The 24,837-nt window shown below is 40.2% G+C and overlaps 1 protein-coding gene across 13 annotated transcripts in view; it reads right to left on the reverse strand.

The window, feature by feature from the left end:
* The window catches only part of ST3GAL6 (ST3 beta-galactoside alpha-2,3-sialyltransferase 6), a 103,592-nt gene that overhangs the window by 70,820 nt on the left and 7,935 nt on the right, over positions 1-24,837 (reverse strand). For 9 of the 13 annotated variants that reach the window (XR_010026661.1, XR_010026662.1, XR_010026663.1 and 6 more), the window contains 8 exons: positions 13,320-13,539; positions 13,012-13,111; positions 12,165-12,245; positions 10,825-10,902; positions 8,664-8,767; positions 6,872-6,935; positions 1,258-1,353; positions 671-857 (listed from right to left, as the gene is read on the reverse strand). Coding sequence is in view for 10 of the 13 variants with exons in the window: in XM_063148272.1 (XP_063004342.1) it covers positions 671-857; positions 1,258-1,353; positions 6,872-6,935; positions 8,664-8,767; positions 10,825-10,902; positions 12,165-12,245; positions 13,012-13,111; positions 13,320-13,347 (738 nt within the window). In the remaining 3 variants the exon portion in view is untranslated. Of the gene's footprint in view, positions 1-670; positions 858-1,257; positions 1,354-6,871; positions 6,936-8,663; positions 8,768-10,824; positions 10,903-12,164; positions 12,246-12,955; positions 13,112-13,319; positions 13,540-23,303; positions 23,456-24,837 lie in introns of those variants that run through there. The other 4 variants (XM_063148268.1, XM_063148269.1, XM_063148266.1 and 1 more) reach the window with 3 other exon arrangements.

Raw genomic sequence — 24,837 nt, forward strand, 5'->3', positions numbered from 1 at the left:
ATCTGAAGGGGTTAACGAAGATGAGATCACACTCTTCTCAGAGGCACACAGTGAAAGAAGGAGAAATTTTCTCCTGCAAGTGTGCTGAAGCACTGGAATGGTGTTTGTAGAAATATCCTTGGAGATACTCAAGATTTACTCAGACTGAGAACTCAGTATGACTTTGAACTTGGCCCTTAATGAAGAAGACTCAAAAAGATTTTGGACTTAAGACCTTCTGAGAGAGGTCACTTTTAACATAATTCTGCAATTCCTGCAAGTGCACAGGATAAAATAATGTGGAAAATGGCTGGAGCATGTTAAAATATCAAACAACACTAGGAAGAGGATAAAAATACATATATTTTTATATATAGAAGAGGTATACTGCTCAGTGGGAGGAACTGATCAAATATGTGCATTAGAAAGAAGACAAAGCATTTATGGAAGAGGGATATTAAACAAAATGACTACAAGGAGATCCAGAGCTCCTCACAGAATTCACAGAATGACTAGGTTAGAAGAGACCTTAAAGATCATTGAGCCCAGCCCATGCCCTAACACCTCAACTAAACCATGGCACCAGGTACCTCCCTCTCAGCTGGAAGGACTACAATTAAAAAAAAAATGTGTATTTTACAGAAGCAATGTGTGGCAAGATGAGCCAAGGCATATGAATAATTGAACTCACTATTTTCTGACCACCAAGTATCTCCCAAAGCCACTTCAAGTCCCGTGGTTTGAAGACGATGAGAACAATAGTGGTATTAGGGTCATAGTGGATGGGATCTGAGAAGATAGATTCTGGGTAAGAAAGGCGAAAAGTTGTCCTCCTCCCAACATCCTCTTCGTACCCTAACACAGGGCCATTATTCATTCTGTAGAGAACACAGGCACAGAGACATCAGTGACAGCCCCACCCGTGTTCCTACTGTGCAGCGGCTGCCACATGTGTTGTTAGTCTGCAGGACAGACACTGTGTGTGGCTACAGGAAAGTTTAGCAGCCCAGCATTTACGTATCACATTAAACAGCAGAGGAGCAATTATCAGGCGCACTCACCCTCCTGTACACTCAGAGGGATCAAGCACACACAGGAATGTGGCCAAGGTGGTTTAAAATACAGTCACACAATTGCTCATCGTGTGTCACTCAAGCAGAAAGCGTCTTCTAATTTGGCTCCAACACACACACACTAGAGAAGGGCAGAGAGAGTACCTGGCCTTGGAGAACTACCCATTGCTCCGTGTACACAAAATGCAAAGGAGATAGCATTTACCTTATTATGATATCATACGAGTCAATTTTCTCCCCTAATGTCTTATTTCGAAGTACTCCTCCATTACCAACCACAATGCACCGTCGACAGGGAATGCTGTGGAACAAAGAGAAGTTTTAATATACATGACTTCCTTGGCTTCATATTATTAATGATACTTCTGCACGTTATCTGGATTATTTTCTAAGTAAGATTGTGTATTTTTTACAGCCCTTGGTCCCTAAAAAGCAGATTCAATCCCTTATCATGTACTATGGCTGTTTAAAAAACAAAAAAGGCACTATTTCAGGGACTGACAAAGTCCATAATTGGCTTCTCTCTTGTGAAACTGTTTTTACACATCTCCTTTTTCTAGTGGTCTGCTGTTTAAGATCACACCTAACCAGTTTGTGATATGGGTGCCATTTGATAAATTATCTGCCACAGTCCTTCAAATTTGTACCAGTCTGGAAAAGCTAACTCAATATTAAGGTGCTTCTGCAGTATTATACAACTGTACGCCTCCAACACAAACTAAAGCAGCAAAATTTATGTTCACCTTACAGGCCTATGAGCTGTTCATGGAAAAATCTTAGCCCAATGACACATGGCAGCTTTTCAAATGAATATGGTGTTGATTTTTCTCCCTCTACTTTAAAGGTGCTGTCTAAGTCAAAACGCATTTACACAAGTGACTGTGAATGCTGTCATAATGTAACAAAATGGATTCCTTGATGAAAGGTTGCATTCTTATATGACCAGATTCAAATTAGACACCATTACTAGGCCTATAAAATACTATGTGCTGAAAAGTAAGATTTTATACTTCATCAAATCAAGAGAGAAATTTCAAATTTACAGTACATTCAGAGATAAAAAACATGCAAAATAGGTATTGCAGAGATGTTAAACTTATGAAAGTTTAAGCTCTTTGAAAGTTTAAGGTTTTCAAAGTTACCACAGGTTTTTTCAGTGCATATTTAGCTTTTACCATCCTGTTTCAATGCTAATAAAACATGCTGAAAAAAAAAAAAAGGAGGAGGAGCTCACAAATAGGCTTGCTGGTTTTTTTACTCAATATATTTTGCCTTTTTAGGGAAGGTTTAAATCAAACATGTAAAACTGTAAACTCCTTTCAGAATAAGCACATCATTTTTTGTTGTAAAAATGCCTCTTTGTTTAGAGCAAAAGCCATTCAATTTGGTTGCAGCAGGAACAATGAGAAAATATAAGTCACCTCACAGTAACATCCCACTCCTTTAGATCTTTCTTCAAGTAAGAAAAAGGCACCATGCCACTTCTTGCTCTAGGTTCAGGACACCAAAACTATGTCCCAAAACCCACTATAACTTATATTGAATTCCCAGCATGGCACTTCATGCAAACTAATTAACTTCTTTCTCCTCAAATAGTCCAATCTGTTTTTTCAGCTCAGAGTTATTATTCAACATCAATCAAAACAGCTGGTTCCAGCCAAGACTGAGCAACATCTCAATGTACAAAGCAGTTCCCTGAATTTCCTACAGAATTAACAACCTCTGCAGAAATAAGCTGTCTTTAAATATACATACACACACACGTATAAAACCAGTGCTCTAAATGCAGCTTTCAGGGTTGGGTTACATGAAAAAAAAGCTAGCATACCTTTCTCAACTGTTTCCTGAACAGCTTACTAGAAGGCAAGCATTCATTAAAAGACTTCCAGCTAATACCATACCTCATGTGACCTGGTATCTTGAAAATCAGAGGGATGAAAACCTGTTATTCCATCCTGTCCGCAGTACACTCACTCCCTCTACTCCCCCTAAATCCCTTCCCTCTCTACTCTTTTTGCCCATTTTCCATTTTATTTTTCTATCTAGTCTGAAAGTATCTTAAGAAAGCAGGCTGATGAACATATGCCTCTTACAATTTACAGCAAGAGTAAGAATGCAGAAGTTGCCCTTTTCCTGAATTACACCTTGTGGCTTACAGCTATAGCTTAGAGCTCAATGTAAGGAAGGAAAAGGGAAAATCAGATGAAAAAATGTCATCAGTAAGTGATGAGGGTGGAGTGAGGCAGAGGGGCAAAAAGCACAAGATTAGCACATGGTTGTATCGTGTCCTGGCATTTACTTTGAGGAGGCACTGCTTTTTCTGTTCCTTGTAGACTAACTTAAAGTAATTCCTTATTACATACCTTTCAACTTTTGGAAGAGGTAATTTAAGATATTTGTTCAGCAAGTTAATCTCTAGCAATTGAAATAATGCCTTCCACTCTGGTATACAATTAAGAGGTCTTTGGTTTCTTGTTTCTGTAGTCATGATGCAGCACGACACACTCAGGACAGGGAGGGCAAAATAAAATGTGCCTTCAGAGCTGAGCAACTGAGGTTTGCTCAGCTACAGAAGTTGTGTAGCTGTTCTCAAGTCAAATTCAAGTTTTTTTCTTATTGCTGAATGCAGACTAGATTTTGTGTATGACTAAAAGTTGACTAGTACTAATTGGACAGAAAACAGAGTGAAATTTGAAGCTTGATTAAGTTTTTGAATTACAGTGCCCTTCATAAAATGCATACTCAAAAAGTTATCAGCTGCCAACAACTATCCAATAAAAAGTTAAAATTAGTATTTGAACTTTTGAAATGGGTACAGTCAACAAGCAGATCAAATATTTCTAAACAAGTGTACACGAGAAGAGTCAAACAAATTTAAACAAACAGTAGTACTGAGCCCACTAACAACAATAAGCAGGGAGGGAAACTGTTTATGTTAAAAACCAGAGCATAGTATCATAGAAAATGAACACATGACACAGAGATAAAAAATATGTAGCAAGGCTGAACTACATTTAAAGGTTCTTAAGTTAAATAAACTGATTTTTACTTACAGCAGATCACAGGTCAACACACGAATTTTCAGCAGACTGTTACTCCCAGATATTTTAACAACCTCACTTCATAAAATTTTTTTTCCTGTTTTCAAATTGAACTACCCCAAACACTTAACCTTTCTCCAAGTCAATATATTGGCAAGAAGAGAAATTAGTTTAGATATCCTTAAACGACATCAGCTGTGCTACAAGAAAAATATAACAGATTGCAATATCTGGATGTTCAGTAGCACAGTATTTGTGACAGTGAAAAATATTAAGACCTTGGCTGTACCAACAGCTGTAGGAAAGGTCTGAGTGACAAAAGGATTGCCTTTACAGGTTAGAAATCTACTAAAAATATAAACAGATGCCAATGTAAACACCATGGTAACTGATCTCCAGTGTCTGCAGGTACTGTCACTCAAACCACTGCCCCATTCAGGTGGTGCACAAAAGCCTCAATCTCAAGGCTAGACCTTGGCTTATGTATTTCCTTTATATGGTGAAATGCTAAAAGAAACATTTTCCTAGTCTATAGAAGAAAAATATTGCTAAATGGAAATGTATCCTCTAAAGGTCAGAAGGTTTGCATCCTCCACATTCCGCTGAAATCCTGTTTCAGTGGAAAAAGAAAAGAAGATCTCAGACTCCACTCCTTCAACACACCCCTGTAGTCACTTGAGGAATGCAAATTATTTCCTTCGAGGTTATTTGATAAAAAGAGGATGCAAAGGTCACATTTTGTTGACTCAGGATTGTGTAAATGCATTTGTTAGAACTGTTGAGCTCAGAGACCTTAGAGCACTCAGCAAGGAACTGAACTCACAGTCAAACTGAAGTCAGTGATACTGTTCATTTCCAAACTCTTTGGGAGAGCCACACCTTTACAAAGTGAGAATTTGATCTTAGTTTGGGGGTAAAAAAACCTCTGTAGCTCACTGTGTACAGATTTACCTAAGTTGTACACAAATACAGCTATATAAGCACCAGAGACTTCATGCTTATCTAGGCTAATATTTGCCTGCCTTAAAACACATTTATAGGGAAATCTGGTTTGTGTTCTGCCAAGAAGGCTGAATTGGACAATAGTATTACAGAGTTGCCTAATAATTCTGTATTACTGAAGAACATTGTTAGGATTAACTCCTAAAGAGATTCACTTTTAAAAGCCACTATATCTCAGTGAAATATATGTATAAAGATTCTTCCTGACTACAGTGATTCGTGCCTTAAGAATGCTGTACACAAAACCTGATGGATCTAGAAAGAATATATTGTATTAAGTCATTGTCTGCTTGATTTGTTAATATTAATGCCTGTTAAATTGTAATAGGTCTCAATTTGCTTCAGTACCACTGAAGTATGTTACTTTTTATTAAAAAAAGCATACTTCCTAGAACTAACCATATCTACATCTCAGACAACCTACATTTAAAGGATGAATACCTATTTTTCATCTGCAGGACAAGTATTTCCACTTAAAAAGGTACAAGCATCTCTGCTTTAGAGCACAAACGATTAAGGTCCTGAACTTCTTTCTAATATAACATTTGGCACTGTCCTTCAAACTACACATAAAATAGCAGCTTCTATGAGCCAGTTCTGTATAAATTTACCCTGTTATTACACTCCTGATAGAAAATACAGTTTTACTTTTTTCCTTCCTTTTCTTAAGAGTAAACTTGAACATCCTAGAAACAGACTAAACACAGAGAAAGGCAGGAGTACAGTAGGGGAAAAAAAAAAAAACAACCTCTGTATTAAAACAAAGCCTTAGGTTTGAACATATTCCACCCAAGTTTAATTAAACTGTGATTCTGACATTTGGCTTCAAGCAGCAATCTTTTATGATAACTGTAATTAAAAAAACAAAAGTACAGCCAAGCTCAGCGTTATTTGTGTTCAACTCTATTAAGAAATGTGTATATTAACATCACATCTGGCAGGCTGTCAGCCCATTTGCTAGACTGCAAATCCAAGGAGTCATTTGCATCACTTTGTAAACACAGGACTTTAGTCTACTTGCCAACCCTGCCTGCAAAAAATCTCAACAAAAGCCAAGCAAAAAACAAGACACACCAATACAAAGAACCTCCAAAACAAAATAAAACGTGGCAGACATGGCTTCCAACAAGAGATTTAATCTAATTAAAGATTTAATCTAATTTAATCTATCTAATCCACGAGAAACAAGTTATCTCAGGTATGTTCCCTTCCATACCACACTCCTGTTACTTCCAAAAGGACAGACAGCCTTTCCTGTCTTCCTAGGTCTCCCTCATCCACAAGGAAAAGGAAATTGAGCATATGTAGGAACAAGGGCACACAGCAGCCAGCAGATCAGAGGCACAGGGATATGCCCAAGATTTGTTCTGCTTAGAAGCAGACACTGGTTTGCACCTGCACATCTCAAACATTCTCCATCTTACCCTGAATTTGCAAGAGGAGATCACAATGAATCAAGTATGAAAAGATACTATAGGAAGATGGGACTGCATTCAGCTGGTGAATTTCTAAAACATTTATAAAAAGAAACTTCTAAGTTAAAGCTCCCTCAAAGGGTATTTTTTTCTTGCAGGCTGGTACTACTGAAGTGTAAAACCAAGCCTACTGATACCGTGGAATCAGCTACACACTGCTTGGACCCTGTAAGTCTACTCTAACTACATGTCTTGACTACTTTGAGCAATTTCAGGATAAACCCACAGCCACTCCTTTTCAGGTAAGTACTAAATATTAAAAATGCAAATAAGAGAAACAGTAGCAAATAAACAATCTCACCTGTCTTCTTCACTGGAAAGGCCACAGTTCTGCAATCTTGAAAGGGCTAAACGAAAAAATTGCTCTAAAAAGAAAATATAAACAAGATTAATGAAAACACTCAGTATTTTCAATACAATAATAAGCATGCCATCCTGACCACAATGTTTTTAAACACAGTAGTGCACTGTGCATAAAAACATCAAAGTCAGAACACTTGGAACTTAGTGCCACAGATCAACCAATGATGCCAAAGAACCTGAAGTTTATCACAGCTCCCCTCTGAGTTTTTTCTGCCTCAAAATACAAAATGGCATGAGATCTGCATTTAAAAACAAAATCTTAGTTACAGTAAATAAGAATTGGAATAATTTCCAAGATACACATCCTAACTCACTTTGGTTTTTCTTCTACCCACCTTCTGCTGACTCAAGAGCGTTCATACAGCCAGGAACAGTAACAGTATTCATATCTTTGGGGAAGACATCAATCAATGTGCTAAAGCTAGACAGAGACACCTTCCCAGCCCACCCCTGCTGGGCAGGCTCCTGCTGGACACTTAATTTGCCTCAGAAGAGATATCAACTCATTCCCAAATGTAGTTTTCCTCGCTGTAACCCCGAAAGTGCAGGAAAATGCACCATCCCTGTTACCACTGATGGAGGGCAAATCAAAAGTCTAAAGCCCAGATTAGAAAGGTGCACTGTTAGTGTTAAAAACTCTGAAATTTGAGACTTTACAACCCCTTCCAAAAGGGTGGCTAAGGCTCTTCGGGTGTCAGCCCTATTTACTCTGGCCTGACCAACACAGGCAGTGGGAACGTGCCAGCAAATATTTCCACAGGTCCAGCAACCAGGCAGTGTCATCAATTCTCCCCTGTGGCCCTTTCCATGGGAGCAGCAGCCAGCTCAGTGTCGTGGTTTAGCCCCAGATGGCAATTAAGTGCCACACAGCCACTGAGTCTCCACCACTTGACAGGTAGGAGAATCAGAAAAAGCTACCATTTGTATGGAAAAGGAAAGAGAAAGGGGAAAACCCAAGAAAAACAACTGATGCAGAATACAACTGCACACCACCTACTGACTGACGCCAGTACTCAGGCAGCAACCAGCCCCTCCTGTTTAAGTATTGACATGTTACAGGACACAGAATAGCCACTTTTCAGCTGGGGTCAATTGTCCTGGCAATCCTCCCCTCGGCTTCTTGCGCACCTGCTCAGTGGCAGAGCATGAGAAACTGAGACAGCCTTGACTTAGAGTAAGCACTACTTAGCAACAATTAAAACATCCATGTGTTGTCAACATTATTCCCATGCTGAATCTCAAACACAGTACTGTACCACCTACTAAGAAGAAAATTAACTATTCCAGTCACAACCAGGACAGTAAAAAGAAAATTTCACCAATGGAACTGCCTAAACCTGAGGATTTCTGCCTCAGTAGGACTCTGGATTCCAACCAGTTTAGGTGTGCTGACTGAAGCCCATCACATCGACTCCTAGCAAAGCACAGCTGATTATCTTTAGCACTCCAGCCCACATAGAAACAGAAGGAAGCTGAATAAGGTCCAGTCTTCCTCACTCACACCTTTTTGGAGCTTCTCTGCTAGGAGGGGCAACCCCAACCCAGTGTTTTACTTGTTAAAAACAGGAAGGAGTCAGGTCAGAGGGACTGAACAAAACCATTAAGACACTACTAGACACCCCAAAAGGACTGGCATCAGTGAACAGGAAAGATCATGGTCACAGATTCAGGTGGCTTACAAACCATTTAGGTATTTCTGATTAAAAATAAGGTACATGGGAAATACAAACCTGCTCTCTTTATTCCATAAGGTAGTTCAAACTTATTGCTCCCTTGGAACTCTGCCACTCTGATAAAATCATTAGCGCACAGGAATGGGTATATTTTGTCAACACTGATGAAGGAAAAAAGGAAGAAGTTTCAAAATTGCATGATGTACCTGCATAAGCTAGTAATTCATGCAAGTGCTTTGTGAAAAGCTCTCTTTATACTATTACCATTTTTATTGTATTATCACCCATTTTTAAAAGAAAAAAAAAAACACTAACACAGGGAAAGCCAACAGATGATGGAAAAGCATAAGATCTTGTAACAGAAAATATAGGCAAAGATTGAGATAAAAAATTTGTACACTTTATATAGACTCATTAAAATGGTGTGATTGAAAGCTTACACCATGAGACCACATATTTAAGATAATACATAACCCAAAAAAGACAGTGAATAACTTCAAGTTTGAAAATAATACAGGTAAAAAGGAAAATTAAAGGTTATTATTGTATATGGCATTTGAATAAATAAGAACAGGGTGTGAAGCAAGGTGTTTTAAATTGAAAATACCATTTCCTGATTTGGAGCTGCACTCCTATTCCAAACAAGTGACACTATATGACTGTGTTGACACTAGTAAATTGTTTGGGGCAACAGGGGTGTATCCAAGCAGTAAAAAAGTATGGAGTTCTCATGTCCACATTACATGCATCTTGGGTATTTTATATTCTGGTCTAACTCTAGAAGGTGTGGTGCAGCCGCTAAGGTCCCAGCCCTTAGCGGCTGCACCACATGGACTGTGCTTCTGCAGTGCATCTTCTGGCTTAAGCAGATGTCTGAAAGGATCCCAGTGCATTTACACAAGGGCCACCCTGGGATGAGAAGCACGGTGTCTGGGGATCACAAGGAGGTTTGCCTCAAAAGCACATTCTTCCTGCAAACTAGAACATGATGGAATTATACCTTGTAAGTGTCACACTAAAAAGAATGGGTCACTTCTTTTGTTGGAAGACAGGAACCACAGAAAAGGGTCTCATAGCAGGGAAGGCACTCCTACTGCCTTAGTGCCAAGTCCACCCCAATGACTGAACAGCGGACACAAACATGTCACGTGCTATCATGCCCTTGGCTTCACCTTTGAATTAAGTAAGCAGGCACTCAGTGTACTAGTTGACTTTATAATGATCCCCCATATTAGGTCTTAGATTAAAATGCTAACACAGAAATATACAATCATAAGAAAACCTAATCTTAATCATAAAAAGCCCCAGTCAGCACATGACTTGTTTGTCCACTAAGAACCTTAACAGCTGCTAAGAAAACCTTCTCTTTAAGCTCTAGGTATTCAGAAGATACTGACAGTAAAAAGGGGGAAAAAAACCCAAAACAAAACACCACAGCTCACACACCAAGAAATGGATCACAGCTTAACTATGCAAGACCAGCTAGCTTTGAGACACGATGCACTAAATATCCATATTAAATTTAGTAACCTGCTTTGCTGTTCAGAAACAGCTCCTAAGCTTAGACATAATACATAATTTACCTACTGAGAAAAGATCCTCAATTCTAGCTTTTCTAGCTCTGGTTCCTTTCCAATAAATAATTCTGCAAGGTTAGAAATCCTTTCAACCTCCCCAGACTATTACCAAAGTGCACAGAACAGATCTTCAGCTCATACTGTCTGTATAAAGAAGTTACAAAATTGTGTGAGACTGTCCTAGCTGTGCATGCACATTCTTCTTGCTGTGTACCTCTGAGCCCATTCCTGCCCATCTGCTGAACACTAGAGCTACCCTGCTGCACCCAATATCCAGACAGCCTGGGCACAATCCATGCGCAAGGGAATTAGGATCACCTCACCAGACCAGGAGCTAACTAAAACTCAAAGGCTGCAAGTCTGCTTTGAGTGGCACAAAGATTACAGGCTTCTATGTGCTTTAAACCCACAACAGTAATAAAATTATAGCAACATTTGCTTATATAAAAAAGCACCAGGGGGAAAAAAAGGCCACAGTGTCTTTGCACAGAGGTTTAAGACTCCTTCAGCCAGTTCTTGGTCTGAACTTTCCAAGCTTTCTCAGGGCACTACTCAGTGTTTGTTCCAAAATGTGTAAATAGCCCAGTTTTACCTCAATCAGCACAGCCAGTCCTTCCCCATCTCAATTCTCAAAGACTCACCCCAGTAAAGATTCAAATGCTGGTTTCAGAAGACAAGTGTCCAATGCATTCCTCCTCTCTACAGCTGTAGGTGGCAGCCTGCAATAAAACAATTCCAAATAAATAGCAAGACCAGGAATGGGTAGCAGAAACAAGGTAAGAGAAGTTGGACAAATCAAATTAGTAAAAGCTAACTACTGAGTTAAGATCACACCAAGGTTTCATTACTCCCTCCCCCTGTGTGATAGAGATGAAACTTTCTCATTGCAGCACAATTACTTTTAACTAGCAAAGGCTTTTATCTCACACTGCTGCTCCAAGGGGAGCTGTGACCTCCCTTGCTCAGCAAGTATCAAAGCAGGCATAATCAGAAGTGAGAACCAAGGCTCATCTCCAGAGAAGCAGAACTCCTGGGCTCTATCACCCCTGCAACCATTCCAGACAGCATCCTCATCACTCCTCAGGGAGGAGACAAAGCCTTGTTTGGAGAAGGAAATAGGGTACTTTATGGAAAATTATATTCTTTGGGGATAAGTCATTCCACCCGTAATAAGGTTAAGACTCACACTCCCAAACACATTCCTCACTTGGAGATTTAGCCCAATTAATCACAAATATGAAGTCCAGAAGGGAAGGTAAAGTTCAGTGTGAGCAGCATGTGCCACTGGATTGCATTAAGGACAGAAGGATGAAATCACCACATCAGAGCCACAAGCCAAAGAGACCATTAACTGATTTTGGTAACCTCAAGTTCTTATGTGAATACTGACACTGAGAAAGCACCCTGTGAAATCTATCAGCTGGCCACCTTGGTGCTTTCCAGCATCAGCCCCACAGATGGCATTTTGCAGCACAGCTTCAGAGAAAAGAGAGGTCTGCTTTCAAGTTTTAGCATAGGTGGTCATTAGTTCCACAAATCTAACTCCAAGAAGTCACAAGCACAAGAGCTGCCTATACACACACTTGAATACAACAACTGAAACACACTTCTGGTTTAATAAGTTTTAAGCACTGAAGTTGCTCTCCAAGTTCTGCTAACTTTGTTCAGGTATAATTCAGAATTGCACAGATTTGAAAATTGTAAGCCAATGTCCTTACAACAATTCACTGCTTGTTAGAGACAGTTATTGAAAGTGGCCATAAATATTAAACAAACACTGGAAACATAACATGGACAAATTCATTTTTGACAAACACTTTACCACTGTGTTTATAACAGCAGTAGCCACTGGACGCAACTGTACAACTGAGCAGGGAGCCTATCGAAAAAGGCTATAGATTTTAGCCTCAATCCCTCCCACCTATCCAAAACCAAAAGAAAACAACACCCCACCACAAAAATACTCAACTGCTGAACTTACTGATTGTAACTGATTGTAACTCCACTAGTCACATAGGAAGGAGAAGCCCTCACAGAGGAAGTCTGTCCATAAAAGCTAATCCTGCAAAAAGGGAAATGTCAAAACACTGTGGTTTGTTGTCAATAGAAACCACAACAGAAAACTATTTGTATCAATTGCACACCATAAACAAGATAAAGGGAGCACATTAGCCACTACTTTTAAAAATTATAACTTACCTTCATAACAGTCTGGTCAGTCCTGGTCACAGCTGTGCAAAGACCAATTGAAACTCAATTTCTTCTAGTAAATCCCCCAAATTTCAGGTCCCAAGCCACCTGTCCTGTGAGCCTGGAGACAGTGAAACCTCACTGCCCTCAAGGGCTGCTGTTGGGCCTTAACAAATCTCAGCTTTTCAAAGGGTGCCCCCTGCACCTGCAGTTATTCCCATATGTGGAAAAGGCGTCTCCCACATCACTTATCAGACATTTAATGGAACAAACTAGCAATAAACCCGCATGGGGTGGAGGGGGACGTGGACACCTTATTTCTGCACTTCATGTAACTCCTCACCTGAGCACCTATTTGCATGAACCTCAGAGAGGCTCCCTACCACTGAGGTCCTGACGTCTCCATACAACCAGGCTCAAAATCAATTACTAGGTTTGAAAGTGACACAGGTGATAGTACAAAACAATCATAGCGATTTCCTCAGAGTACCAGAAGATCTCAACCACAAAACACACACACACAGAGCAGCAATCACTTATGATGATTACTAGCAACACTTATGGAGCAACACAAGAACTCACATCTCTCATACAGCCATGAGGCGTCTGCACTCTAAATCAACAAAGCATCACCATACCAGTAGAAGTTATTTCTCCACAGATTTCCATGCAGGATACCATACATAACAGCAGCAGCCAGGATAAAAAACAGAAGAATTCGTTTCATGACTAATAAACCTGAAATGTAAAAAAAAAACAAAACAAGAAAACTGAACACAAGATGAACTAATGCAAGAACTTTCTCTAAAGCATCTGGAAAACTACACAGAGAAGTTATTGTTATTATAGTCATCCTCTACCACCAGAAGTCTGACAGGTGATCCCTCCACTTCAGTTTCTCACACAAAGACCCAATGTCAGGAGCTGAATGCTGCTTTGCACCTACCATATGTGTGCTCTCTGCAAAGAAGCATGGGTTCACTCTAGGTTCTCTCTGAGGCCATGTGATAGTAGAACTCTTCTGTCCACTGGCAGCCCAAAGAAATCAGCTGGCCTTTATAGGTGCCTGTGCTTCTCTTGCTGTTTCTTGTGCCACATGCTATCAGTTTCCATAATTACACAGTTGAACAAGCATTGGCACAGTGCAGGAGGCAGATAGGCTGATGCTGATGAAACAGAACAGGGTATGAGTTGCCACAAATTTCTACTGCCTTTCTTTAGGATCACTGAATGACCCTCAACTCCAGTTTGACATTTAAAGCTGCACTGAAACTATCTGCTTATGCCTGCACAGTCTTCAGCTACTGACACAAGCCAAACTTCATTGCTCAAGCAACAGAAGAATGTTATTTTCACACATTACAAAGTGAGGAAGAAAAGTTAGGATCCCATCTGTTGAACTTGTGAAATTATGAAGAAATATTCAAAGAAAAGGTCCATTTTTCAAATAGAGTTTTTGCTTCATTGGACAGTCTAGCAAAAGAAAAACAGAGAAATATCAGAAACACAGATCTGGCAAGACAGACTCAAGAAAAATGAAGTCCTGTGTTGCTCACATCCTAAACACTGAGCAGCCTTATCAGTAGCTATGAATGAACTGTTGTTGCTTAATCTTGTGAAAGTCCAAAATAGTCATTCCAGCCACAAGTTATCATGGAAATTTACTTGACAGGTACAACCTCCTACTATTCCACTTCTCCCCTAACAGTGTCATGATTACTTTACTTGAGTACAACAAGGCACTACTTCCTTATTCTTCGCCACTCATACCTTGCACCGGAATTTAATTGTAGAGTTAGAGAAGTGGTTTTATAACAGTACCTACCAGTAACAAAGCCATGCAATGAACCAGTTAGAATTTATCAACCTTAAGTATATCCTACACGCTATCCTGCTCTATTCTGGAGGAAAATACTTCACAGGCTGCAGCTGTTGCAATTCCAACCTTTCAAGGGAAAGGTACTTCTCTTTGGGAAGTAGCACTGCCACTTCTCAGCACCAATTCCCTTGACTTTACTTGAAGGATTGCTACAAATTTGTCCAGATAGTCACACTCAACTTCTAGAGACATCTCTTAAGTTTTTGCAGTAATTCAGTAAGAGGTTTTCCCCTAAAATTCCAAAAATAGAGGAAAACTCGCCTACTGGGTTTAGTCGTGTGTCATTAACGGCAACTGGCTCATATTCTTGAGTGCCATGACAAGACACATATGGTACAAGTGAGGGATCAGGCCTAGCAGCATGGGTTTATGAAAGGCAGGTCTGGCTTGACCAACCCGATCTCCTTGTATGACAGGGTGCCCTGCACAGAGGATGAAGGAAAGGCTGTGTATGCTGAGTACCAAATCCCTCATAAGGCCTTAGATAGCATTTCCTACAGCATTCTCCGGGACAAACTGTCTGCACGTGGTTTCGACAGGTGTGCCCTCCACTGGAGAAAAAGCTGGCTGGCTGAGCCCAAACACAGGTGGAGAACGGAGTTACATCCAACTGGCAGCCAGTCAGTAGTGGGGTTCCTGGGGCTCAATCTGGATTAATGTTTTTAAAGAAAATACATGGTCTGGACAAGGGGATTGGTCGAATCTTACTTTGCAGGTAACACCAAGCTGAGTGGGAGTGTTCATCTGCTGGACTGCTGGAAGGCTCTGCAGAACAATCTGGACAGGCTGGATCAATGTGCCAAAGTCAACTGGAGGAGGTTCATCAAGGCCAAGTTGAACCCCTCTGTCTGGGTCACAACAACTCAATAAGCACTACAGGCTGGGGGAAGAATGGCTGGAAAGCTGTGTGGCAGAAAAGAACCTGGGAGTGCTGGTCAGCATTGGCTGAACATGAGCCAGTGTGTGCCCACATGCCCAAGAAGGCGAATGACATCCTGGCCTGGATCAGCAAGTGTGGCCAGTCAGATGAGGGAAGAGATCACTCCCTCCTCTGTTCTCAGGACTGGTGAGGCCATACCTTGATCTCTCTGTTCAGTTTTGGCCCCTTGACTGCAAGACAGACACTGAGATGCCAGAGCAAGTCCAGAGAAGGACAAAGCTGGTGAAGTGTCTGGAGAAGCAGCAGCTCAGTGGGGATCCTGTCACTCTCTACACCACCTGGAATGGATTTGTAGTAAGGTGGGGGTCAGTCTCTTCTCCCAGGCAGCAAGTGGCAGGACAAGCAGAAACAGCCTAAAGCTGCAGCAGTGGACATTTAAATTAGGTATCAGGGAAAAAAAAAATCTGAAGGGGTTGTCAAGCACTGAACAGTCTGCCTAGGGAACTGATTGAGTCACCATTTCTGAACATATTAAAAAGATCTCTAGGGGTGACACTGAGGATATCTTTGAGTGGTGGATCTGGCAGTGCAGGGCTAATGGTTGCACTCCCTGATCTTTTCCAACCTAAGTGATGCTATTATTTACTTGAAAAAGACTGCACTCTCAAGAAGCTTTTTTCCTTTCACTATTAGTATTTTATCCCCTCCTGCTTTAAAAAGGTTTGCCAAAACATCCCACTCAAGTGTTTAGCCTTACTCCCTAATTCAATCAATGCAAACTTCAACTAAACAGAACATGACAAACCAGCTGTTTAGATAAAGTTGCTAAACTAGCAACTGATTAAATTGCTGATTTTGCTGACTTCGGTGTAAGAAAGAACCTTGCTGAAGAGTCAGACCAAGCTACAAAACAGAGAAAAGACAAGTAAAAGCAGCCCATAAAGGATCTACTGAAAACCAAAAATATTATTTGTAACAGTATTTTTCACAGAGGAGAAAAGAAATTGCCTTTGTAAACACTTTGCAAGTCAAACATTCATACAGCCTGGATAAAAAAAAATCATTAGAACGCAAGACCAGAAGTCAGCATCATTCTTCAAACAGATCATAAGGATCTGTAACAACTTCCCATGTTTTACGCTCAGCCTGGCACAGATGTGATAATGAGTCCACCCCAGCTCCAAACAACCAATCATTAAGAGTGCACCTAACACAGCCCTTAGACACATCAAATGGTCCTTAATTTTGTGTCTTCTCACCATCCCATCCCCCAGTGCCTGGCTTCATTCCACGTTTGAAAGTTCTGTAGCCAAGAAAGTCTTCACTAAGAAGACTGTTTTTCTTAATCTGGTTTAGTAAACAGAACCATTGCCTTGTTTACAGAAGAAATTATTCTGGGAGTATTTTTAATGACGACAGCATCTTCCAGCTCTTTCTTCCTATTTTGAAACAGCTGAGTGTTGCAGAAAGTTAATCAAAGGGAAACAATACAAATATTGCACTAGAAAATTCCCGTGCAAGAAAATAGGGAATTAAGAAGACACAGCTCAGATGGAAAACAGCAGCTCCATTCCACTTTATTCACTTCAATACAAGAGCCAGCAGATTGATTTAAGCCCATCAATCCAAGTGACAGAGGCCATGGCTCCTTCCCTTAGGTCAATGTCAATCAGAGTTAATGATAATATAATAATAAATAATAAATAATAAATAATAATAAATAATAAATAAATAAAAATAATCAGCAAAATAAAGAAGACAATGCTGGAACTCAACTATTCAATTTCCTCCTCTTTCTTAAAACCCACAATGAAAGGAACAAGGAATCCAGTATGATCATGCCTGATGATCATGGTGTCAGCTGGTCAATTTTCTAAAAGCAACCAATGGGATATGGAAGTGCTGCAAAAAATGCATGAGCATTTTTTTAATAATAATCGAAGCTAACTTCTGTGGGTCAACTTCCCACCTCCCCCAGAGGACAGAGTTACAATTACAGAATTAGACAAGACTGACTATGTTAGGGTATTAAGACACTCTCAGAGATCAGCCTGCATCTCCTATTGACAGGCAGATTCCCCCAAGCTCCCATCAACCCACCAGAAAAACCCATTTGGGTATATGATCTATCAACTATATAAGACCTGAGGCTAATATTTTCTTCCCCGGATGGAAGCAGGGAACCCCAATCCTTATCAGAGGCAAATCATTACTTACAATTAGTTTTTAATCTAGTACAGTGTGGTATCTGCTATGAGGCACTATCTCACACCCTCTCTTCATCTTCCAACTTACACTTGCAGTCAATGCAGTGATGCCACAGGATGAACCCTGCAGGAAATCTACAGCTGTTGGACCAGGCAGTCAAATGCTACCACACTACCATCACCCTTCTTTCATAACTCTCACAAGCCTCCCTTTCTTCCTTAAAAAACTGCTAGTGTTAATAGCACAATGCAGGAAGCTTTTCCATCTGTCCTATTTACTTTGTAAAGTACTTCTGACTATTACTGAAGCTGAGACAATAAGTATTTAACTGTAAAGTGGCTACTACTAAATTAAATACTAGGGACCTTAAAACAATCTTAGCTCCATAAACTGTCACAAGACAATGTAAGTTCTTTGCTGGTGCCATTAAGTGACAGCTTGAAAATTTCAGCTCACTGGGACCTCAGATTCCTAGCCCTTGTAGCTGTGGGGGAGGAAAATATGCCGAAAATATGCCTGAAAATATGCTTTGAGCAGACCTTGAAATTTAAAGGGATAGATAGCACTAAAAGCACATAAAGACCTAATAAAGGTTTAAAAAGAAACATCAGAATTTTTAAGATGTAGTCAGTATTTTGTGGGTTTGAGCTTGTGACCTGCAGCACTGCTTCCTTTTGGTCAGGATGTAGCACATGCCTGGTGAAACAACCATGCAGCAAAAAGATAATCGAGGAAGGAGCTCTCACATCATCATCTTTCTCAAGCTGTAAAACCTGAGCACATTATGGCACAGATGTATTCTGCCAAATCTAAACACTATTCATCTATTCACACTATTCACTCTTTCAGCTCCTCCTCTAAGTAAGTGCCTAATTGCATTGTTCATTAATTTTCTCCCTCTTCAGGAAGGGAATGCTGCAGAGACTACACAACAGCACTGCCACACGGTCTAAAAGGTACTGAAATGGCTGAGTTGGTCTAGCGCTTTCCCTCATTCCCATGCACCTGAAATTCCCATAATTTCTAATGTTCTTTTTCATTTTAGTTTAAGAAACAAAAAGTCCTTAGAAACATTGTTTAAGCAAGAGGTATTGGGTTATCCTAGTAAAGTGGCTCAGAATTAAAACTAGTTTTCTAACTCTCCAACAACGTAGACTTGGTTTTGAAGTTGTACTTTTGAAGTTGTACATTTAGCAGCATCAGAATTGGAAAAGGTTCTTGTTAATCTGTTGTGCCCCACACCAAACCAAAGCATTTATTCCTGTTCCTGAAAACCTGTACAAACCATGACACTAAAAAACCCTAAGGTTTTACTGTGTCAAAATGTCACTAAGGGCTGCTAGCATCACACCACATCACACAACACATACAAGTAACTGCACCCAAAGTTACTCCCTGCTCTGGAAGATGAAACACTTTCTGTCCTAATCTCTTCCAACAACATGGGGATAAGCAACAGAGGAACAATTTGCTGTCTATGACAACTGACGCCTTCTTCCTCTCCAAGAAAACACCAAGCTACCCATTTTACTTCCACAGTATGCAGGTATCTGAGGAAAAAAAACACCAACAAAAAAAGACAGTCTTTCTCCAAACACAACTTCTCTCTCTTAAGGCAAGTTTCCAATGTTTCCCCTATCATTTCCTCTCTGCCCAAATACTGCATCAAGCCTGACACCAAATAGCAAGACAACCTTTTCTCCAAGTACCCAACAGCAAGCAATGTCCAATAGATAACACATCACAGCAATAAAGATGTTTAAAAGATTTAGCGAATCTTCATTTATCAGCTCCCACAGCCAGAAACGCAGCCTCTGTTGACATTAATTTACTGTGGAGACACAAACTAGAGCTGTGTACATCTTTGACCTTGTGCAGCATTTCAGGACAGGCTGCAATAGATTGATTTTAGGGCCTACGTGCTTATCTTCCTCCCCTTCATCATCCTGCTGATGGTGAAACATTCTGTACCCCAAGAGACAGCAATACATTTATCACTTTGTGGACAATTCAGGATTCTTTTATTCTGTTTTTGTCTTTCAATAACAGACACTGGTATTGTGTTCTTCAGAGCATAACTGCCAGCTGGGCCAAGCAAAATGAAAAAGTAATTTAGTATTTTTCAGCGATGACTGCTATTCCAGTTTGCTTTTGTCTAGAGTCTACAAGATCTATGCATCACTTTCCCTCTGGTGTGGCTGTGCGGACATATTTATAATTTCAGAAACTCTTACCACAGAAGCATATCCTTTGGCTAAAGGATACTGATAAAGATTTCAAGTCCAGTTAAATCTATTGTACTTTCACCCCCTCTAATACTAATTTACCTAGACAGCACATCTGGTGGAAGAGTAAAGTTAGCTGCCTTCCCAAAGGCTGCAGGAACAAGCACAGTTCATCTCTGTGTTTTGGGCAGAACAGATGACAGCACCTATAGCTCTCCAATCCTTATCTCCAGCTCCACAGATTCTCAGCTCAGCAGATCACACAAGATCAGAAAAACACAAGTTTGTAGCCTTCAAAGACAACGTCATCAATAGAGGGTTTGGCAAAAGCTGCAAAAGGCCTGCATGTCCTGACTTACAGTCTCATCACCATGCTCAGACTCCCTTGTTCTTACTGCATGAGATAAGGTGTCATATGTTCAGTGGTTAACTACTCTTTCCCCTCTTCCTCCCTCATTCTGCCTGAGGACACAGGAGCTCTTACACATATCCCATAGTGGAGGCAGAATCAGAAAGAAATCAGAGGCTGCATGCACTCATCAGACTGCTTCTTAGAGAGCAAAAAGGCATGTGTACAAGCCTAGGTCAAGTTACAAGCTTTTTAAAGCTCACTAAAAGAGGTCCCGATTTGGCCGCAAAAGAAAACACTGTGATCCTGTTCTCGGAGGGACCACAATCAATTATGTGCACTGTTTCACAGAGATACCACTTTTGAGCCTACTGATGCAAAATTTCACATCACTTCTAACTGACATGAAATACCAGCTCCACAGATGAGAAACAGAAGCACAAAGCATCAACCAGTGCATCCTGCCAGAAAATCCTGGTAAGCAAACTACAAGGGAGCACAGGCATTGGCTTCCACAGAAATGGCCCTTGAATAGGAACAGTATCCAGGCTGAGTTCTTTAGCCCTGCTGAAAGGCAGAATATGTCACCTCCAGCTTGGGGCTATCACAGGGTTGCTATGCCACCCTTGAGATCTGAGCTAGTATTTTGGCTGATTAACACAGCGCAGTGTGGATCCCTGGCACCAGCTCAAGGTGACAGCATGCTCCATAGCATGGTGCACACACACAACTGAAACTGCAAGCACAAAAAAAAGATAACTGAACTGGTAAATTGTATTTTTAATTATTTTTCCCCTTCAAGATAGAAAATATTCTTTAATATTCCAAGACGGCTTAGGATTTAGTCCAATAATGGACACACAGTTAAATACTGCTAACTCAAGCTTAAAAGTCAGCCCTGGATAGATCCAAATCCAGCTTGTGGCTTTGAGGAGAAAGAGAATACTAACTACTGGATTCTCATCTAAGTGGTACTTTGTCAGTATCACAGATTTCCAGAAACCTTGCCTATAATTACAATCAAGAGTGAGATCAAGTCCACAGCCTCATCTTCTTGCCTGTCTTTGTGCCTTGAGATGAGGGAGGACAAGAAGCAGACAATCCATGCAAAGGCACAGGTAAATTGGGAAGAGACGTTTCCATATGCTTTCCCTGTCCTGACCCTCTACAGCCCTCCCATCAGCACACTTCACTTCTTTTCCCTCCTTCTTCCTCCTGTGGACTCAGAATACAGAGCAATTTCTGTCACAGCCAGCAGCCACAGAGATGCCATACAGTACACAAACAATTATTTGGGGTTTGGTCAGAAGCAAACCTGTGCACACAAAGTCAAATGCAAGTATGAGCTGAGCACAAATAACTCTGCTTCCTTAACTCCCAATGCTTTAACCAAACATAAAAAAAAAATCCAGCTCTAACTATATCTTAAAGAAAAATTATGAAACCCACACATACAAAGTCAGTAATACAACCTTAGCTGACAGATTTTTTTCCTAGCCCTCTTACGTTCTCCCAGATTAACCTTTAAAGCTTTAGCCAACCTAAGCTAGGTTGCTAATTATATTTTACACATCATAGGTGCCTGTATAATAAAGAACAAAGAAACAGATTACTATAAATCCAGGCAGGTCTTCTGCAAGCTGTGGTGACAACACTGCTCCTTCCCAGTCTGTTTCCCCTTTTCTTTCAGCTCTTTTGCCAGAGGGACTGAAATATAAACAACCATGAAACATGTTCTGGGGGTCAGAGTTCAGGTCATTCTTTTCTCATACTTTGACTTATACAACTCAAAGGTTTCAGTCAACTTGAGTTGCTCTTCCTCCAAGGAACAGAGCATCATGACTGAGTTGTTTTCCTTCTTCACCTCCTTTCAAAAAGGCCAAGACCACAGAAATACTACATAATAAAAAAAAACACAAAAAATTGAAAATTGAAAAAAATAGAAAATTATTAATAGAAAGATATGTAACCCAGTACTAAATCAGTTACTCATTCACACCACTGCTTTGTCCACAAGTGCTTGCAGAGTTAGAGGATTGAGGTCAAACCAGCAATCCTTCTTAGGTTTCCCAGAGAGAAAAAAATGGAAAAAAGTAAGATAAATGGCTGGGAAAAGGTAAATTAGTCAGGTTTCAAAACAGTTCAGTTACAAACCCTATCCAGCACATCATTTTTTCCTCCAGGAACTGTGATCAATCTAAGCAAAGAAAGGCCCAACCAGAAAATTTGATCTGTATTTATTTTATGTGCACATTCACTACAGCATTAAGTTCACCTTAAAACAAGCCACACTTTGTCTTCTAACAATGCCTAGCATATCTAAAACATCCTGGCTGATTTGGAGCTAGAGATTTAACCTCAGCTCTCACTAAAATGGCTGGAATTATAATACTAAATCTACCAGTCAGTTAGGGGGAAGCAAAGAATAAATCTCAACACCAGGTTAAAATAAATCCCCCTCAAAAAAAATCCAAGGAAACGAAACACACAAAGAACCACAACACCAAAGCCCACTCACAAGCAAAATTAGGGTTTTCAAAGGCATGGAAAAACCATGGTGGGGTTTTTGTTGCCTTTTTTTCCTCAATGGATAATAGAGGGCTAATTTACTAGCTTCACTGCCAGCACCCGAAGAATTAAATGCCCCCCCATCTACACTGCCAATAAATCCCAAGTAGATCAGACTATTTTCTTACTTCACTGTAACAGTATCAATTCTGATCCATACTGGCATCAGAATCTGTCCCTAAATAGAACCAGGTATTTTTTGTATGACTAGTTTTCACAGTAACATTGGCAAACCCCAACCATAATAAATTACAAATGCACTAGGACTGCCATCATTAGATGGCACAGCTTTTTACTGTAATTTTTATTGTCCATATGTCCCCACACTTTAAAAAGGAACAGGTTACATTAAGTAGATTTGTATGGATTAATAAGCCAAAAAGATAGGTGAGAACATGCACCTGGCCAGCATACAAAACTGAACAGTTAAATTTTCATTTAAATAACATGCCAAACATGTCTGTAGTCAGAGCCCCAAACACAATACATTTCTTCATTTTTGTTGTGTTGCTCCCGGTCTTGCCTCAACTACCAAAGAAAAATTTAAAAATCCCCAATACCACCACCACCCCAAAAAATGCCCCAAACCAATGACCCAAAAAAATCCCCAAACTAATGACCAAAAAATCCCCTAAATCCCCAGCTGTTTGTGATGCAATTTGCCCCAGTAGCAAATTCTGATGCAAGTCAATCTGCTGCAAGGCATCTGTGCAGAAGAGAGCTCTGGGATTCTCAGGAATGCAGCAAAACAAGTAAGTGAAAAGTGTAAAGCTAAATTAATTCAAGAAGGGAGGAAAATGGAGACAAGTGGTAGAACTTACCCCACACTACTACAAAATCCTGGAAGCTTCTCACAAGCAGGGATCCTGCCAGCTCAGGAGAAATCTGCAGTACACCAGCAGTTTGAGCAGCTTCTCTGATAATGGTAAACCCTCACAATTCCCAGTGCTCTCAATGAATGAACTGACTTTGCCTTTGGATGAAAATCAGAACACAAAACTTCAGTGCTAACTACCATCAGAAAACTAACCCAAAACTGACAGTGTCACATTGGAAAAACTTGAATATTGTAAACATTAAGACTTTTCACAAGCCTTCTTTATACACAGCTTTGTTTTCTTAGTACTGAAGCTCAAATACAGTATTTACAATAAGAACAAAACCACCCATAAGAAAAGCTCTAATGAGCTACTTTGTAATCAAGAGAATGCTCTGTGGACATAAAATATTTTAGAACTCACAAAAAAAGCCATACATCAGAGTTTGCATCAGAGCCTGTATCTGATCCCCTAAATGCTTTTAGTACTTTGTTTTGTTTTTTAAATGTGACAGAAAAACTACCACATAGAATATTCAAACAGCGCATATCCTGACAACTGAGAGCTACAAGATACACAGCATTGTAGAAAAATGTAGGCCTGTACAACATTTAACACTGTGTAAAGTCCTGGCATCTTCTCTGAATGGAAAAGGTTACCAGTGAGTCTACATGCATTAAAAAAAAAAAAAAAATTGTTTGTAAGGCAGTGAGCTTCCCAAGTGGAACACAGATGAAGGTGTATCTAAGTTTAGCATTTAGAGTATCATTCATCGTGTTTCGTTAAACAAAGCTGAAATCAAATTCATAACAAAGAACAAATGAGCAGGGTACACAGTGTAAACCCAGAACTGGAATTTTTCACAGGACAACTGTTAGTTGCTGTAACAGAATTCAGCTCCTTGCAGAAAAGTTTTCACAGGTTCATTTAGGTACTTCTGTGTATTCAGAGCAATAAAGTGATGTACAGCAATCTGTACTGCAGCGCAAACTTTTAGTGGGTATCCATCTTACAGTGCAGTTCATAGCCCCGAATTATGCACTTCAGTTTTCTTACCTATGCAAGGAAAGCTAATTATATCTGATAGTAATCTTCAACTGCCATCTGCCTGAGAGGAAAGCTGCCTACATTAGTCACTAGAGCATGCTAGGAAAGCTTATATGCTTTTCTCAGAGCTACACAGAGACACCCATTTACAAGACTTTCAGACCTCAATCCTCAGTGAAGGTTAAACACAACCCCTTTCCTCCCCAACACTGACATACTGCTTCCTTTTTCACTTTTTTTTTTATTAATTGAAAAGGACAGTCATGCCTAAAACTTAGGGGAGTTAAAGGTGCGTGTCACCCCACCCATGCACCCTCCCTGCCAGTCTCACAGCCCTCCTGCTGGGGGCTGCTAAAATTCCTAGAAGCCCAGATGAGAGCAAGGAGGTACAAGGGCAGTCAGGCAGGAAAGTGAGAGCAGGCTGAAGACACAGCGTGGTCTCTGCTACAGCAGTGGCTTCGCACAGTACCTTCTGCATATCACAGCTCCC

The sequence above is a fragment of the Melospiza melodia genome, chromosome 2 (genome assembly GCF_035770615.1).
Source record: "Melospiza melodia melodia isolate bMelMel2 chromosome 2, bMelMel2.pri, whole genome shotgun sequence".
Taxonomy (NCBI): Eukaryota; Metazoa; Chordata; class Aves; order Passeriformes; family Passerellidae; genus Melospiza; species Melospiza melodia.